Raw genomic sequence first — 16,407 nt, forward strand, 5'->3', positions numbered from 1 at the left:
AAAACAGATTCCTCTGGAAATGGCCACATACAAGTACCGGACTAAAAATTAGTGAAAAAGCAGCCAAAGAAAAACTTTGAACGGCCTTCAGAAAGCCTGGAAAATTATTGCTCAAGACTGTTTTGGAACAAATACAAGAAAGTCTGACTCCTGGGAAGCAAAATATAAAGAAGTGAAGGGTGACTCAAGACTTTTGCACAGTACATTCATACAAACTGACACTGGATATGCAGCCTCTTAGTCATGTGCTAATGTTTTCTTACCCCACCTCACCTCACCCCACACACATACACACACACACACAGTCCAAGATTCGGCCTCTCAGTCTTGTTATATGGTAAGACAGCCTTAGACAGAAACAGCCTTGGAGACTGACTTGGCCCAGATGCTAAATGAGAACTGCTATAAATAGGTAGAACAGTTGTGATGAAACTATGTCAAAAGGCAGAAACAAAATTCACTGGATGTCAACACAGAAGCCACATTTCAAAAGGCAAAAGTTGAGCCTGAGGTTGTATGGGTCAGAAACAGAAAGCATATTTAAATTAAGGAGAAGCACAGGAAAGCAAACATAGACATCATTAAACATTATTTATGCATTTATTCATCTTTCAAGGATTTAAAATAATTACATTTTATGTCAAAAACAAATTTTTTACACAAATGACAATAAAATGGATAAAACTCATGAGCTTGGCTTCTTGGATAAGCTTTGATATGCCAGTCAGTGAACTATGTTAACTGGCTTACCCCAGTGTGATGAGAAGATCAATATCTGTTGCGCCTCTTGATAATACCATACATGATATTACATGATGTACTTTGATTTATAACTGCGGGGAAAAAAATATCAGCATTTGTAGCTACACAGTGAAATATTCACAGAAATGTCTGAGGAGCAAAGATGTCATGTTGTGCAGCATTAGTGTTAACCTCACTGGATATCATTTATGGATCAAAAATATTAGATCACAATCAATACCGACACCACCCCATTTCTAAATAAAAGTTTGGATGATGATACATATAATTTTAACCAAATATTTAACAGAAAATGCTAAAAAGATAAAATACTAAAAGTGAGCAGTGTGGTATCATTTGGTCTGGGGTGTAGGCAGACCAGTTTAGCACCCAGACTCTCTACGGCCTTGCTGAAATAATCCAGGCCTTCCTTTAAAAAAAAAAAAAGAGGTGCCTGGATGATAACATATGTTGCCAGAAAGACTGCATGTAGTGCTCGGTATTAATGAGATTTCTTACCGACTCTATAGCGTCACAGATGCCGCCTTTTGAACTGTCTGTTGATAATAAGCCAGATGGTTTTAGCTCCTCTTTAGCTGGGAGGATGCAGCATCCACCATTTCCACAAAAACTTAAAATTTTGACTGGCAACATCACAGGACAGTTTTCCACTTTGCCTTCATCCATCTTAGATGACATGGGCCTCGGGAAAGGACTGATGTTTCTGGATCTTGTTTACATATGTTTTTGTTTTTTTTCTTTGCATAGCAGAGAAAACTTGCATTAATTGGTGCAGTAACAAACTGTGCTCCCTGACAAGGGTTTATAGAAGTGTCTTTCTACTACTTCCAATTAAATACGGGCCTAAAATAATTAGCAAATAAGGACATTCTCTTCTTTTATTCTCTTTCCTGACTCAGTATCATGTCTTTGAAAACAGGGCTGTAATAAATGCATTAAAAAATCATTCCGTTTGGCAGCAGTTATTCACAAATGAGAGACACATCACTGCAGTTAAATTATCCACACAACCCGAGACTGCAAATAAAATCCCTGTAACAATACATGCGATTATTAAATGATGCTGAATTAACAATACACATTATTTCTAAATTTAAAAATGATATTAAAAATGCCACGGAATAGCTCGTTATTTTGGATGCGGCAAACACTGCATAAGACATGAAAGAATTACTAACTGTTTAGCTGCATACGCGCTCAGCAAAGTACATTTTAAAAAGTTACCAGATATTTCAAGCACAGCCTGAGAAAACCACTCCCTGAGTAGGAGAGGAAAACATTCAAAGCCTAATAAAAGGCATTTCTTTCTTGGCTAAGAGTAGTTCCATGGCTCTGCGTTACATTAGTGAGAGCTCATGTACTTTTGTAATGATTAAACCTCAAGCACTGATCCTGACGAATGAAGCATAAAACATGACTTCCTGAAAAGTATCCAATAATGACACCCCTTTAATCGTCCTCCCACCACAGTCTGTTTGGCTTAAGCTGAAATTCAAAGTGCTGTGAGGCTCAAATATAGAACAAGTTTATAGCATTCACTGGCAATTGAGCCTGATTTCTTTCACAGTTAGTATACTCCCTTTTGTAACAAATGTCTCAACCACATAGCTTAAAGCAACACAAATAAAATGACTCTGAAATTCTTACTTATGCAAACAAAAATGTCTTTAATTGATGCGTTTTAAAACGTGTCTTCATTACTGTAACACACTAAGGGGTTTGGCACTAGCTTATGGTTGCCATTGTTGGCCAATATTGGAAACATACAAGCATACCTGATGATTAGTATCAATTATATTTTACCATTTATCAGGATTAACTCAGAACTGCCAGACAGCAGCATTACTTAAAAGACACTAAGCTGTGTTTCATCAATCTGCAAAATAATAAAGACAGTGTTGCATTTATGAGTTTAAATCAAACAGGAAAAGAAAATCATGAAAAGTTAAGAGGGTTTGAGAGTTTTCGAGAGACACGGTTTACATTTGTAATGCTCTGAAATGTGCGGTTAAAATTTTGATTCCCATAAAAAACCCTTTTTCACCCCATAAACCTTTCCATTTAACAACTCTCCTATCAGCCATAAAAGATGAATTGTGGCGCTTTTCTCACAACCCAGTTGGCACATAGGCTAATCAAGGCTGTCATTTCCTTGCTGCTACACCCAAACAAAGTAAGCAATTTCATCCAGGTCTACAGGATAGTCTGTGAGGTGCAATGGTTCCTTGATATCAAATCTCTCCCCCTTGTAGCTTCTCCAATGGCCAGCGGGGAGGTAGATGTCACGCTCTTGCTTTCCACGCTCCAAAACTGGGGCTACCATGAGGTCATCCCCAATCAGAAACTGGGAGTCAATTTTGTAAGCTGTCTCATCACCTGTGGCGATCCACCACAATGGACGTATGATTGGGTCCCCGGTGCTCAGCACTTCGCTGGCCAGCTCCAGGACACGTGGCGCCACGAGACTTTCATGGAGGGCTGTGTATTTCCGAGCAATTTCAACTACCTCGTTGTCGTATTCCCATGGTGGAATAGAAAACTGCATAGAGGGCATGAAGGCTGACAGCTCCAACCAGCGAATATAAAGTTCTCGGTCAGGTAATCCACGCTTTCCATCTGTGCGGTTCAGATATGCATTCCCTCCGATCATGTCTGGTAAAATGAACTGATAGCCCAGAATGCTAATGGTGAGCACTGTGGGAATAAGAGATTTGAGACCCAACTCATAGCCCCACACAGAGTCTCTGTCAATTGGTCTGAAGAAGCAGGATATGTTCTGGGACTGGTAACCACTGCGCAGCTCAGCTCTATCATTGTAGGGGATAGCCATTTCTGTGTAACGTCTTGTGAAAAAACTTGGGTCCCGAATGGGATTCATAGTACTAAATTTCTCTGGCAGGTAGTTAGCCTCCCCTGCTTCAAATTTAAAAGAGGACACCCCATACCTGGAACGTAGCAAACGTAACTGGGAGGAAAACCAGTCACGGACTTCTGGGTTTGTGAAGTCCAAAATGCCACCAATGCCATTCCACCAACGCACTAAGGCTGGCAGCTGGCCTGTAGGCTCCCGGGCAAACAACCCCTTCTCTATACAGGTATGGAAGTTTTTTGAATCATAATTAACAAAAGGGTGAATCCAGAGAGACACCAGAAAATCATCAGATTTCAGCTTTTGGAACATGGCAGAGGCATTGGGGAACTTTACTGGGTCAAACTCAAAGTCCCCATAGCATCTGCTATAGCCATCATCTAGTTCTAGTTGACTACAATTGAAGTTATGCTTACGAATGTTGGCAGCATACTTCAAAACTTTCTCTTGGTCAATGTCAGTTTTATGTAAGGCCCATGTCGACCAACTGGGATGACGAAACATGACTTCGGCAGGCACTTTGTTTGGCTTGTTGAAGTATCTGCGGACCATGTACTTGTGTATGGATGTCACATCCGATCCCACACAAACTCTGTAACTTAGTTCAGCACATGGCACCTCCCCTGGGTTTGGTTTAAAGGAACTATCCTTATACCGTGCCTGGAAGTACATGGTCTTCTCTGTGTCATTCCAGCCCAAGTGGAAGGGCACAGAGTTATTGATCTTGATGGCAGTGGCATTAGATGAAAGCCAGTAACTCTCCAAAATTCCACCAAATTCATCACGATTCGAGTAGATGTCACTAGTAACAAATGGTTTTGGAGCCTGTTGGCCAGAAATAGAAATAGGCCAGTGCTGAACTGCTGATACTGCACCTCCATACCAGTGTGCAAACTTATATGTCATGGCATGCTCTACAGGAATGTCAGGAACCAGTTCCTCCCAGCGCACACGGTAGCATTGGACAGTGTCCTTGGGTCGGACTGTCTCGATGAAGAAAATTAGTTTTCTGTCAGTAGTGCTGTCACAGCTCAGAATCTCACCTTCTTTAGAGCAAGAATCCAAATCAAGGGTTCCTGACCTGTCAAGAATCAAAAATAATTACATGTATTCTCTCTTTGCAGAAATCTCACATTTCTGTTAAATGACAAATGACCAAAAAAAGTTGGGTTTAATAAGAAAATATCAAATTAAAAATACCAACCTGAATTGCATTCGGAAAACAATAGATCCTCCCTGGTTTCGGATAATGTAGCCATCTTTATTCAGATCCAGCAGCTCAGTCTTAAGCAGCTCCGCTTTGCGTAAAGAGGCTATGTAGTAACACCACGCAGTTACAGCTGCAATCACCAGCACCAGCCCGATTACTCCAGCTCCAACTAAGGGTCGAGTATCCTTGCTGAGTTTCGACTTGGGGATAACATCTGTAATTGTGCCCCCCGCTCCGCCTGGCACCACTTGGTACATGGCTTGTGCTGTTCAGAGGGCAAATCTGAAAGTTGCTTTTCCACAGATCATCAAACTGTTTTACAGGAAGCCTCTTCTGTTTGACACTGTCAAGGTGGTGACATCTGTTTTTTTTTTTTTTTTCTGCCTGCCATGAGAATAACACGAGAGTCTTTGAAAAGTCGGTGTAATATTTGCAGACTTCACACTGTATTTTTAGGAAATTAAATTGCAATTACTATTTTGATTCTTTTTTTTTTTTTCAATGAAAAAGTGCAAGAGCCTCGGCGCATTCATGTTCCTTTCAGTAACAAATATACAACGTATCAAAGGACCTCCAGGAAAACAACCCGAGCTCCATCAGTGCTCTCAGTCCTTTTTGTTTCTCCGTCAGTTCAAAGCCTCCACCTCATTCCCTGCATTGTCTTACATGCTCTGCATTGCTGAACAAAGTGGATTCACAGCATTTAAAGGCTGTCGGGATGTAAACTTTAAAGATGTGTTTGAGATTTAACCAAACAAATCTACTGCCAATTACCCATTAAAAAAATAAGCAGATGTTCCCAACAGTAATTGTAGCCTATGAATTTAATTGAATAAATACTCATTTGTATGTAAGGAAGCAGAGAAGCAGAAAACGGGGATTTTGGCCTTAAACCTCTGCCAATGTCAGGGAGGAAAGGAAAGAATACTAAACATTGTGTTCTATCAAGCCCAACAAACCAAAACTCCAAGTAAGCTAGATCATTCTGTACAAGTTTGACAGCAATGTAAACAAATCTAACAAAAAAAAAAAAAAAGGCCAGAGCTCCATTTCTACTGCACCTCCCAACAAGGAGAAGGAAGAATCTCTTATGGGTAGGCTAATTAATGGCTGATGTTAGTTATTGTGGCTTTAACTAATCAGAAGAGATCTGATAAGAATGCACAGCAGAGCAAAGGGAGTTCAGTCCTCTCCAACTCAGCTGCGTGTTGACTAGTCCTAACTGCACTTGACGCTCATGCTCTGCCCTGGCAGGAGGGGTCGATAATAAACAAATGCTGGCTATTAATTAGCAATCTAATTGACTGATTCTGTGTTCAACCACCCTTAGTATAGATTTCCCCCAACAGCAGTAGTGATAACATAAGCCTATCATTAATTAACAGAGAACTAACTGTTGGTACCTCTGAGATTAACTCAAGTTGCTGGACTCAGGAAATTTGCCAGGAAAGTCAGATGATGATTTACAGTAACTACTTATTCCAGTTGTTTCTTTTAATGGAAAACTGTAAGGGCAGATGTAAGAAACTAACTTATGACCATATCAGGCTGCAACTAACACTTTTTAAACAATTCATAGTTTTGTTTTGTTTTTCCCAAGAATTAACTAATAGCTTCACTAAACAGAATCCTGGAAAACTGTGCAAGATATCCACCAGAGGTCACAATGACGTCTTTACATTTCTTACAAAGTCCACCAGCAGCCTAACATAATGACTTGCTTTTATTAGATATGGACCAAAAAGATAATCCGCTATCCAAATTTAGTTTTAGCTTTTATTGCACAACCCTTTCTGCTCCAACCTTCGCATGAATAAAATCAAAGTTTAAAAAATAAATAAAAAATACAACACAATGACCCCCCCCCCCCCCCCCAAACTCCCACTAAAAGTCTCAGACTGCATTTCTTTGTTTATGGTGATATCACGGGGAGTTCATATGTACCATTTCAGCTGACTCACTATCTACCATGACATGGAGGAAAAACAAACACCGAAGTGCTGATTCAATCAGAACAGCTATCTGAGAAAGAAACCCTCCATCTGTGCGCGTGTACGCGCGTTTGCAAACTTCACCGTTGTCTGCTTTAAGAGTTTTTGGTTAAGTATCTTTCTCTTATTAATTGCATACAACGCACACTAATAACAAACGTGCAGTTCTAAGTTTTTTAAAAACTCGTGCTTATCCACAGCCTCTGCATACAGGGCTGCGATGTACAGAAAGTCCTCCTCGTTTTGCGCCTTGGTTGGTGCTGCGAGAAGGACGAAAATAAAACGTAATCCATATGCACTATAATTTTTTTTTTTTTTTTTTTGCTTACACGGGTTGCATTTCTCTTCAGTTAGTTAGATTCTAAGATGTACATACATATACATAAATATATTATACAGTTTTTGCCTACCGATCAGCAGCAGTCCCCCTTGGCGGCTCAACTACAACTTGTTTGCCTGAGTTCACACAAACAACCCGAGAAAGGAGTCAAAACGTGTTGCTGCGTCTCCGCTTTGCACACGACCACAACCGCATGGGAAATGTAGTTTCACTCTGCCGCACATGTGACAGCGTTGCATGTACAGACATGAACAAATCACACAACACTTCACATCAAACACGGTTTAAGTAAAAGTCACCAAGAGCCAAAAAAAAAAAAGAAGAAAAAAAAGCTTTTTTTTTTTTTTTTTTTTTTTAGAGCTTGGGGGGGGGGTCCTTTATTTCTTTAAGGAAAATCCATCTCTTATATATAATACACTGCTTTACTACATTTGCTCTTGTAGTAGAAAATGATACCACTGATTCGGATTTAAACATACACACACACACACACACACACACACACACACACACACACACGTGGAAAATTATCTTTCTCACAGTAGATTTAAATTTTAATGTCACACACAGCACATTAGGGCCACAGTGCCTCATTTGAGCATCAAAATCCTCTCGTGAGAAGATCTTTGGTACCGATTTAGTATTTAACTGCAAAAGTTTCCTTGCTGTACTCAAAGAGATAACAGCTGTGAGTGTACACCCTACATGATTCAGTCTTACGCCTCGTCTCACTGGGTTAATTAACAGAGAATTAAACAGAAGTTAACAATCTGAAGGGTTTTTTTTTTTTTTTTTTGCTCTCTCTTCGGGTCCCAAATTCCCACTTTGGAAGCCAGGGCTCTAATAATCCTAATAAAGGCTTTCAGACACAAACTCTGGGTGTATGACGTAGTGTCCAGCTTGGTAGGGCTTCACCACATGGAAGCAGCTATAGCAGCCACTGCTGAGAAACCAAAGGAGAAAAGGAAATTAGTCCTCTGGAGCTATTATTGAAGGCACAGAAAGATAAAAGAGTGGCGTATTCTTCTCCATCCAACATCACATTCAAGTCAATATGCACCTGTTGTCCCGGGCGCTGTTAGAACAGCACCTAAGGTATTTTGTCCGTGCAGAGCTGCGAGGAGCTGCAGGAGTTTGAGCACCTGCATTTTGCCTGTTTAAAAAAAAAAAAAAAAAACGTGAACGTGAAAAGAACTCGTATAATCAGTAAGTTATCAGTCAATAATGTTCATCAGCTCACCCAGTATATTTAAGGTTCTGAGGCCATAAGAGGAGGCCAAAGGTGATTTGCCTACCTGAGTTGCTGTGCTGAGAGTGGATGGACATGCTTTTGATAACCCAGTCTGAGAATCAGAGAATCAGTCCAAATCAGTCAGTATATATTTTTGGTCTATAGATTAAAGTGATTTATAACTACCTCTGTGGGCTCTTCAAAGAGGTGCTGAGCTGAATGTCAGTGTTTGGGGAAGGCTCCGTCAGTTGTAGTTTCTGCGGTCTATCAGCAGAGGGCGGGACTTGTACTGTGGATTGGTCGACAGGGGGCATGTGTTGCGGTTTGGCCGAGTTGGCTGTGTTTAGATAGCTGTCAGAACAAGTTGTAACAGGACTTTGAAATGACAAATGTCTGACAGGGGGGAAAAGAGGACGGCCGAAGTCCACAGGGGGCAAGGGATGTGGAAACGCATGGGTTGACCTGTTGATGGACTGAAGACTCCTGGGAAACAGAAAGTCCTTGAGAGAGAAAAAAACAAAGGAGGCACACACACGTAAATTTTCTTAACTCTGGTTATTCCTGGATGAATAAATAAGCATGGGGGAAAAATCCAATATTAGATGGGATACATTTGTTATTATTCACTGGAAAATATAAACAACCAGCCAATTATTATTGGACACTCTTTTAGTATAGCTACATACAGAGTGCTATGTAATTGCCTACCTGAAATGAATTATATTTTTCATATTTCCTAAATCACATGTAGTGAAGCACTACAACTACTAATTCTGGAGATCAGTTTTACAAAAGAAAAAAATAATAATAATGGAACAATTTAATGTATTATATAACTCTGGCCTTTCAGTCACACAGTTTATGCAAGCAGTATTGTACATCTTACCGGCCGGGGCTGAGGATTGTTCCTACGGTGGGCAGAGGTTGGTCGAAGCTCCGCTCTTTTCACTGTGCCTGAAGATCTGAACTGCTCTTTATACACTGTGATGTACAGTTGGGGCACCATCTTCACTGCTTACTGGCTTCCTTACTTTTCCACTGCTTACATCCAGTCTGGCTGAATGCAGCATGCAGCATCCCTCACCTCCACTGTCACCTGTTAACTCCACCCCTTCCCTGACAACTGTGTACCTCTTCTTTGTATTTCCCTTGGGGGGGTTGGACACATTGTCTAATATGTGCATGGGTTTATTGTTCCTGGAAAGTGAATGCCACCTATCCCACTCCCATATTTCTCTATATATTAATTATTCTGTGTTTAGTGTATAAAAACATGGTATTTCTCTTGCATCCATAGCAATAAATCCTACATGAAACTCTGACAGCTTCCAAATTGATAAAACTTTTTGTTTAACTTGGAGCTATTCTGATTAATCCACTCTGTTGGAAGTAAAGCAGATTAAAAGCATCTTTGCTGAAGCAGAAAAACTCTTTGTGCTACCTGAGCACTCGGCCACTAATCCTCCTTACCTCCAAGCCCCCTGCAGAGACACACATACCTGGGGTCACAGTCCATGACCTATTTCCCTCCCAGGGGCCTTCACAAATAAGCCAACACTGATATACAGCACTGTTAAGCGGTCTCGTAGTTAAAACAAACTCAGTGCTATCAAATCTGCAGTAAAGGAGCAAAACAGCAGAGAAATGGGGCTTCTAAGAATCTCCCACCACCACCACCACCCAGTGTCACCTCTATTCACTGTCAGCTTGCCACATAAGCATTAATAATTTACCAAGCACTGTAGGGTGCCTTTGTGTCTCCCGCGCTCTCACTGAGTTGTCTGTGACAGGAACTGGCTGTTCATCCACTGAAGGGGTTGGGGCCTCATTTGACAGCCATGTTAAGCCCAGTCAAATCCATGCAAACAGATGTACAGCAGAGGATATGGGGAATCATAGTAATGATGTGTCAGAAGTGTCCTTTACAGGAGTTCAAATCAGATCCAGGGTCTGCCTTCCCAGCTTTGATGCAGGTTTCACAAAGCTTGAAATAACCTCTTCTTTATTTCATTTCATTTTCCTTCAAACAGCACATTCTGAGTCTGTTGATGTAAGGAATTTTCACATTTATGTGACTTCAAGTGTAATAAAAGGTACAAACATCTTTAAAAAAAAAAAGAAATACATTTCAAAGTAAATTCCCACTTAATATGATATGCATATGATCATACAGAGAGGCTTCCTGCTGCACAGCCAGGAAAAGTCCAGCATGTGCAGAGCTGACCTCAAAGCGCTTGTCGTGGAGCCAGTGTTTGTAGTCGTACAGTGTTCAGTGGTGTTTAGTTTTAACTGCTGCTTTCAGTTTTGTGTAGAGATGACCAAAATTCTGTTAAAAGAGAAAGAACGGAAAAAAGACTGATTGCTTTTAGACTGTACAGTAGAACACACAAACAGCTGCAGCGTTTGCAAGGAAATGAGGAATGGTTATGACAATATAAACGAGATATCAAGGAGTACATTAACAAACCTGGATTGCGTAGTAAACGATTCCCAAATAAGCAGCAATGCAGCCACCCAGGAAGAGATCGAAGGCTGCAGGCTTCACTCTGGAAGAAGATGGTCATCAGTGTTTTAATATCTTATTAAATTTCCCACATGCGCTAAAGCTTAAGAACAGACTTAAGAACACCAGTATTTACCTGTACATCACTACTGGTTGGGTCATTTGATCAAAAAAGGTAATATCAGGATCCCTGCATGAAGAAATATTATTACTGTTATGCAGTACAGCTGAACGGATTCAAAAGCTTTCTACTTGCATTAGCGCTGTATTTTTCACCTCTTGTCCTGTCGGAAGGTGTGTCTGTGGACTTGCTGCAGGTAGCGCTTGAATTCGTGCTCCAGTGAGTTGACCAGCAGAATGTGACCGGGTTCCTTATCCAGCAGCTGGGTCGCCCGAGGGACTGACGTCAAGAAGGACATCAAACTGGAGACGCGACTGTCCTGAAAGTCCTGCATTGCAGATATGGATGTGAGGTTTGCGGAGGGAAGAAGGTGGGAAATTTCACGTAAAACTAAACTTCTACTCTATATACAGTTGATCAGTTCTTGTAGGCAAAAAAGTTCTCTGTTAAACTTTTTCAGGTACAGGTAGATATTAATCTTTTATGAAATAACAGCAAAACATATTTAAATAAATAGCTCCAGTGCCCCAAATCTTCACATAAATCAGAGCATTAAGCTACTGAAAGGTTATTATGCGGCGCCAGGCCACCGAAGACTCAAACACTGTGTCATGTCTATGAACTAACACCAGAGGTCAGCACTTGTCTGTGCAGATCAATCAAAACAACAAGGAACCTACCAGCTGGCCTTTGAAAACCTGCATGTCCTTTGGTGAACCCTAGCAAAGAAAAAAAATAATACACAGTAAACACACACTAACATGGCTACAAATTAAAAACATGCTAATGTCATGAATATACACTTTATGCCTTTATGTATATACAGTGTGCTGTGTTTCCATGCATTCAGTCACCTTGTCAGAGAGATTGTACATATAGCGGGCCAGTGCTTCTGCTATGATGATGCCATTACGCTTGAGTTTCCGGACATCCACTTTTGACCTGTGAGGTGATGCTCACATAAGTAAAGTATCTTTTCATATCTCGTGAAAATACAGGTAGCACCATAATCTGTTGGACAATAACACAGTTGGCAAAAATGTGAAAATTGTCTTTGTCCAACAAATTATGGCCCTCACTGTAAATGTGCCCTTCAAGTCAAATACTAATAATAAAAGCCATAAACAGAACTTGCATTGTGTCTAGTATAGAGCCACGAAGCTCAGATTTTGGATCTTCCACATGAGACAGAGTGAAGCCCAGGATCCTGCGCAGACTGTAACGCTCATGCTCCCAAGCTACTGTAGACTCCACGAGATTGATCTTTTTATGAACCAAGCCCACCTTCACCCAGGGAAATCTGGAGGAAACCACCTGGAGGAGCAATAAATAACATAAATGCATAAGGCTGACAAGATTTGCTTACTTTTCTTGCATGTGTAGAAAGAGTACAGCTGGTTACCTCCTCCAGTTGTTGAATGAAAGAATGCACTGGAGTGTCAGGCTTAGGGGGACGGGAGACGTGCATGTACAGCTCATCGCCGTTGGCCAGTGTGTCCAAGCACAGAACAAATGCCACATTGTCATGGAGAAGGCTGGACTCTGGAGGGAAAACGTCTGGCTTTAAAAACTTGACATTTCATGTTTTAATTCACATTAGCACATACAGTACACAGCCCACATGTTCAGTGGGTGGCAAAGCTGAGAACTCACCAGCATGGTCTAAATTCTCTTCAATCCATCTCTTTGTTCCAAGGAAATTGTATTTTCCTCCTCCAGTCAAGGAGAACATTAAATTAAATCTAAAACACCAAAAAGACAATTATAGAACATCTAAACATTTGGGCTCACAATCCATTACTGACTAGCCTGCGTTTCAAGAAGTTTTACCAAGACAATCATATAAAATTGGACATTAACATTCACTCTTAAAGGCAGAATTGCTGCTTGTGTGACCTCATCACAAAATGCTCTCAAGATGCATTTACACCTGCTCTGTGGAGACACTGATCAAATCTTTCCTTTGTTATTTTGCACTGAACTGGAACTTACTGCGGTCTGGTTTTGGGACTACTGTAGAGTTTCTGGAAGAGACGGGCCAGCTCCATTAGGATCACGACACCACCGGCATTAGAGTCTGCTCCGTATGACAACCACTGTGAAAGACACATGCACACACACATATCCATATACTGTACGAGCACAGTCTGATACTGTAAGTACTGACAGTTTAAAAGGAAGGTGGATCACACTTAATTTTAGGGGTTAGAGCTTAGGACACCAATATTTCTAAATTAAGTGTTTTAGTATTTGACTCACTGGGGCAAGCCCGTAAGAGTCATAGTGGGCTGTGATGACGATAGTGGGTGCATCCTCTCCGGCTCCAGGAAGAACTCCCTGAAATAAATAAACATCCCCAAGCATATAAAACTGAACTGAAGAGCAATTACAAGCAAAGTGAAAAACTGTCTGAAATGTGAAGATCTTGTCAATTTTATTCATCTATGGGGAATTATTGAGTTCCAGACTCACCTCCAGTGTGATTAGAGCGTTGTCAATGACGGCCTTAACAGGAGCGTTGTTGCTCACTAAGATCTGAAACGCTGTAGCCGTGACCATGCTGCGCAGGACTGCCAGCAATAAAAGTAATACACTAGAGCAGTGAGTAAGACTAGAGCAGTAGTCACTTTCTTTTTAGCTTTCTCTGTGTGTTACAATCTCTTTATATTTATGCTGTAACTTTTTTGTCTCTATTCAAGTTTTTGATTACACCTTTTATCTATAACCGTTCTGACTACATACATGTCGTTTTCACTATAATATTTTAAATATTCCAACGGTCCAACATTATGTACTTTCATATATCTTGTTGTATCGCTTACCTCGGACAAAAATGGATGAGGTGCGTGTGGCTGCAGCCTGTTTCAGCTCCTCATACATGTAGAGCAGCTGTTCGTCCTCAAGTGCCACATACACTGGCGTGAGAGTCTCCTTCTGCAAAGTCTCGCTCTCACTCAACATGAAGGACTGAGAGAAAAAAGCGCTTTTTTTTAACAATAAGGGTCAAGAAACAAGTGTATTCCTGATTAAGAGCTGCTTAATATCTTCCTTCTGAAAACAGTACAATATTTTTTTAAATATTGCACTTTATTACCTGTACTGCATCATGAGGGATACTGGAGATATTTTGGGGCAGCAGGATCAGTATGGCAGCTGCATTTTGTCTCAGGGCCTCAGAGTATTTTTCTGCAGTGAAGTCTTGCACCTTCATTATGACACAGCGGCGGGTTAGTGACAGCTCCTCTGCTGAGCGTGCCTCCGCAACGACAATGGCTCCACGACAACCTCAGCAAGAGAAACAAGAGAAGGCAAATGACACACAAACATCGACTTGAGCAACACAGAAACTCTACCTTGAACACAGCTTCCTCTTCCTTTGTTTTTTTACACAGAAAAGCTTTTGGCAAACTGATCTGTTTTGTGGCAGAGAACACAAATGGTCAAGAGAGAATAATTCCCCTCAGTCAACTGTTATTTTTAGGATACACAAACAAACAAATAAAATCCAGTATTTTTATAACCCCATAGCAATTACTGCTCCATTAAATAATATGACCACAATGCACAGTTGTTTATGCTGGCAGACATTTAAAAAAAAAAAAAACTGAAAATGTTTTGAAACATATTTTGTGCTCAGTATGGATTCTAATGCAGCTTTTCCTGTACGTTATATATATAGTTTGTGTGCTTTATTAAAACAAATCTAAAATTGGCTTCCAAATTTGTTGTGGTGTCATAAGGAATCAGCTTAAACTTTGATTAGAGGTTAGCACAGACAAAGCTTGAGTATCCATCATACTGCATATTCAATGTCAAACACTCTTTGGAGAAGATGTTCATGCAGTCATTTCTCTTTTTTATGATATCCAGGTGTGTCTGAACTTACCATGTTTACGCTGTCCCAGGTTGTACTGCTGCATCCTATAGGCAGTGAACTCATAGGACGATACGGCAGAGAGAGCAGAGCCGTGCAGATACTGCACACAGAGCAGCAGTGCAATGGCAGCAATGCTCAGCAACATGATGTCACATCCAGTTGTGATCTCAGGCTATGGAGGATGGTTAACGTTAGGCTTCACACAAGACCAGACTACCTTCAGTGCTGTGCAGAAGTCTTGAGTCACCCCTCATTTCTGTATATTTTGCTTCCAGGGAGCCTGGCTTTCTTGTAATTTCTTATTTTTTTTTTTAAAAATTGGTCTTGAGCAATATTTCTCTTTCAAAGTTTTTCTTTGGACATTGGCTGCTTTTTCACTCATTTGCAATCCACTCCTTATACCCGACCATTCTCATAGCCAAGCCATTTAACAATGACCTATGAATTGGACAAGTGGAGAACAAAAGCAGCAGATGAACAGTATCTGAAATGTCCAATTAAGAAATAGGAAAAAATAAATCCGGCAAAGACCTGACACAGCTGATCCATCTGCTGTTTACTGAAGCCTCATCAGAAATGGTCTCAGTGGCAGTCACGAAGCCATTCTCAAGGAAGGGAAACAGAGGAAAGGCTGAGGTATACCAAATTACACAAGAACTGGACTGAAAATAAGTGACAACAGGTCTGATGGAGCAATGAATCCAGATTTGAACTTTTTGGTTCAAATCGTTATCAGTATGTACAGAGGACTTCAGGAGAGAGGTACAACAGTGAGTGTCTACAATTTTCTGTAAAATACAGTGGAGATCTGTCATGGTTTGGGAGCTGCACTTCAGCCAGTGGTGTTGGGGATCTTGTCACTATTGATGGAATTATGAATGCAGAAAAGTACCATCAGATTTTGATCCATCATGTAACACCATCTGGAAAGTGTCTGATTGGTAAAGGGTTCATTTTTTCAGCATGGCAATGATCCCAAACAGATTGCCAATGAAATGCAATTGCAAAAAGCATACCTGGATAGAAAAAACACACAAACTCTGTTTCCATGTTTCAATAAATCAGTGCACCCATTTCCCATTTTCCTTGTAAAATACAAAGAAATGAAGGGTGGCTCAAGACTTTTGCACAGCATATCAGCATTTTGTGTTTAAATAAAATCTGTCATTAGGTCACGAGTGTCAGACGGGACAGATAAGGTGAAAGCAATATTCACCATACAGTACCTCAAGTACCCATTACAAGTATGTCAGAAATAGATCATCATCATCATCATGTACCAGCAAGTACATGAATTTCAACCATAAACCATGTTCACAATGATATTTTTAAGCCCAAAGTCAAGCACTAACAGAAAAAGTTCCTTACCTGTCCTCCTGCAGTCTTTTCTCACAAGGCTCTCTTTCTTCTTTCCTCAACTTCGGTGTTGCTCCTTCCACATGGACACACAGTACTGTTAACTCCTGGGATTCAAGGCGCCTAGGTAAGCCACCATTCACCATC

General features: G+C 40.7%; 3 protein-coding genes across 4 annotated transcripts; all 3 read right to left on the bottom strand.

Annotated features, from left to right (window-relative positions):
* Positions 1–581: 581 nt before the first annotated feature.
* Positions 582–7,303, bottom strand: myorg (myogenesis regulating glycosidase). Of its 2 annotated transcripts, none has more exons than XM_030728486.1 (3): positions 7,243–7,303; positions 4,836–5,225; positions 582–4,712 (listed from the first exon to the last, which is right to left on the bottom strand). In XM_030728486.1, the coding sequence occupies exons 2-3, from the start codon at positions 5,096–5,098 to the stop codon at positions 2,921–2,923; spliced, it is 2,055 nt and encodes a 684-aa protein (XP_030584346.1). In that variant the 5' UTR covers positions 5,099–5,225; positions 7,243–7,303; the 3' UTR covers positions 582–2,920. The 2 variants fall into 2 exon arrangements, with proteins under 2 accessions (XP_030584346.1, XP_030584347.1); XM_030728487.1 differs by having other exon boundaries at positions 4,836–5,106; positions 7,243–7,298.
* Positions 7,304–7,591: 288 nt separating this feature from the next.
* Positions 7,592–10,256, bottom strand: LOC115780996 (uncharacterized). Its single transcript, XM_030730475.1, has 5 exons — positions 9,290–10,256; positions 8,590–8,903; positions 8,468–8,515; positions 8,233–8,325; positions 7,592–8,115 (listed from the first exon to the last, which is right to left on the bottom strand). The coding sequence occupies exons 1-5, from the start codon at positions 9,407–9,409 to the stop codon at positions 8,022–8,024; spliced, it is 669 nt and encodes a 222-aa protein (XP_030586335.1). The 5' UTR covers positions 9,410–10,256; the 3' UTR covers positions 7,592–8,021.
* Positions 10,257–10,388: 132 nt separating this feature from the next.
* Positions 10,389–16,369, bottom strand: LOC115780995 (nicalin-1). The gene is made up of 16 exons (XM_030730474.1): positions 16,273–16,369; positions 14,914–15,076; positions 14,122–14,312; positions 13,850–13,994; positions 13,500–13,597; positions 13,287–13,364; positions 13,020–13,123; positions 12,681–12,769; positions 12,430–12,569; positions 12,163–12,341; positions 11,882–11,969; positions 11,708–11,746; positions 11,183–11,355; positions 11,043–11,096; positions 10,871–10,949; positions 10,389–10,729 (listed from the first exon to the last, which is right to left on the bottom strand). The coding sequence occupies exons 2-16, from the start codon at positions 15,047–15,049 to the stop codon at positions 10,673–10,675; spliced, it is 1,650 nt and encodes a 549-aa protein (XP_030586334.1). The 5' UTR covers positions 15,050–15,076; positions 16,273–16,369; the 3' UTR covers positions 10,389–10,672.
* Between the last annotated feature and the right edge of the window lie 38 nt (positions 16,370–16,407).

Source organism: Archocentrus centrarchus, chromosome 5 (genome assembly GCF_007364275.1).
Source record: "Archocentrus centrarchus isolate MPI-CPG fArcCen1 chromosome 5, fArcCen1, whole genome shotgun sequence".
Taxonomy (NCBI): domain Eukaryota; kingdom Metazoa; phylum Chordata; class Actinopteri; order Cichliformes; family Cichlidae; genus Archocentrus; species Archocentrus centrarchus.

What these genes read in the sequence shown, in the direction of transcription:
- LOC115780995 (XM_030730474.1), bottom strand. Translation starts at nt 15,049, where the DNA reads ATGTTGCTGAGCATTGCTGCCATTGCACTGCTGCTCTGTGTGCAGTAT. An exon ending in ACGCTCTAATCACACTGGAG is followed by an intron (nt 13,365 to 13,499) that starts GTGAGTCTGGAA and finishes TATTTATTTCAG; the next exon opens with GGAGTTCTTCCTGGAGCCGG. An exon ending in AGTCCCAAAACCAGACCGCA is followed by an intron (nt 12,770 to 13,019) that starts GTAAGTTCCAGT and finishes TTGGTGTTTTAG; the next exon opens with ATTTAATTTAATGTTCTCCT.
- myorg (XM_030728486.1), bottom strand. Translation starts at nt 5,098, where the DNA reads ATGTACCAAGTGGTGCCAGGCGGAGCGGGGGGCACAATTACAGATGTT. An exon ending in GTTTTCCGAATGCAATTCAG is followed by an intron (nt 4,713 to 4,835) that starts GTTGGTATTTTT and finishes GATTCTTGACAG; the next exon opens with GTCAGGAACCCTTGATTTGG.
- LOC115780996 (XM_030730475.1), bottom strand. Translation starts at nt 9,409, where the DNA reads ATGGTGCCCCAACTGTACATCACAGTGTATAAAGAGCAGTTCAGATCT. An exon ending in TCTTTGAAGAGCCCACAGAG is followed by an intron (nt 8,516 to 8,589) that starts GTAGTTATAAAT and finishes TCTGATTCTCAG; the next exon opens with ACTGGGTTATCAAAAGCATG. An exon ending in AACAGCGCCCGGGACAACAG is followed by an intron (nt 8,116 to 8,232) that starts GTGCATATTGAC and finishes TTGGTTTCTCAG; the next exon opens with CAGTGGCTGCTATAGCTGCT.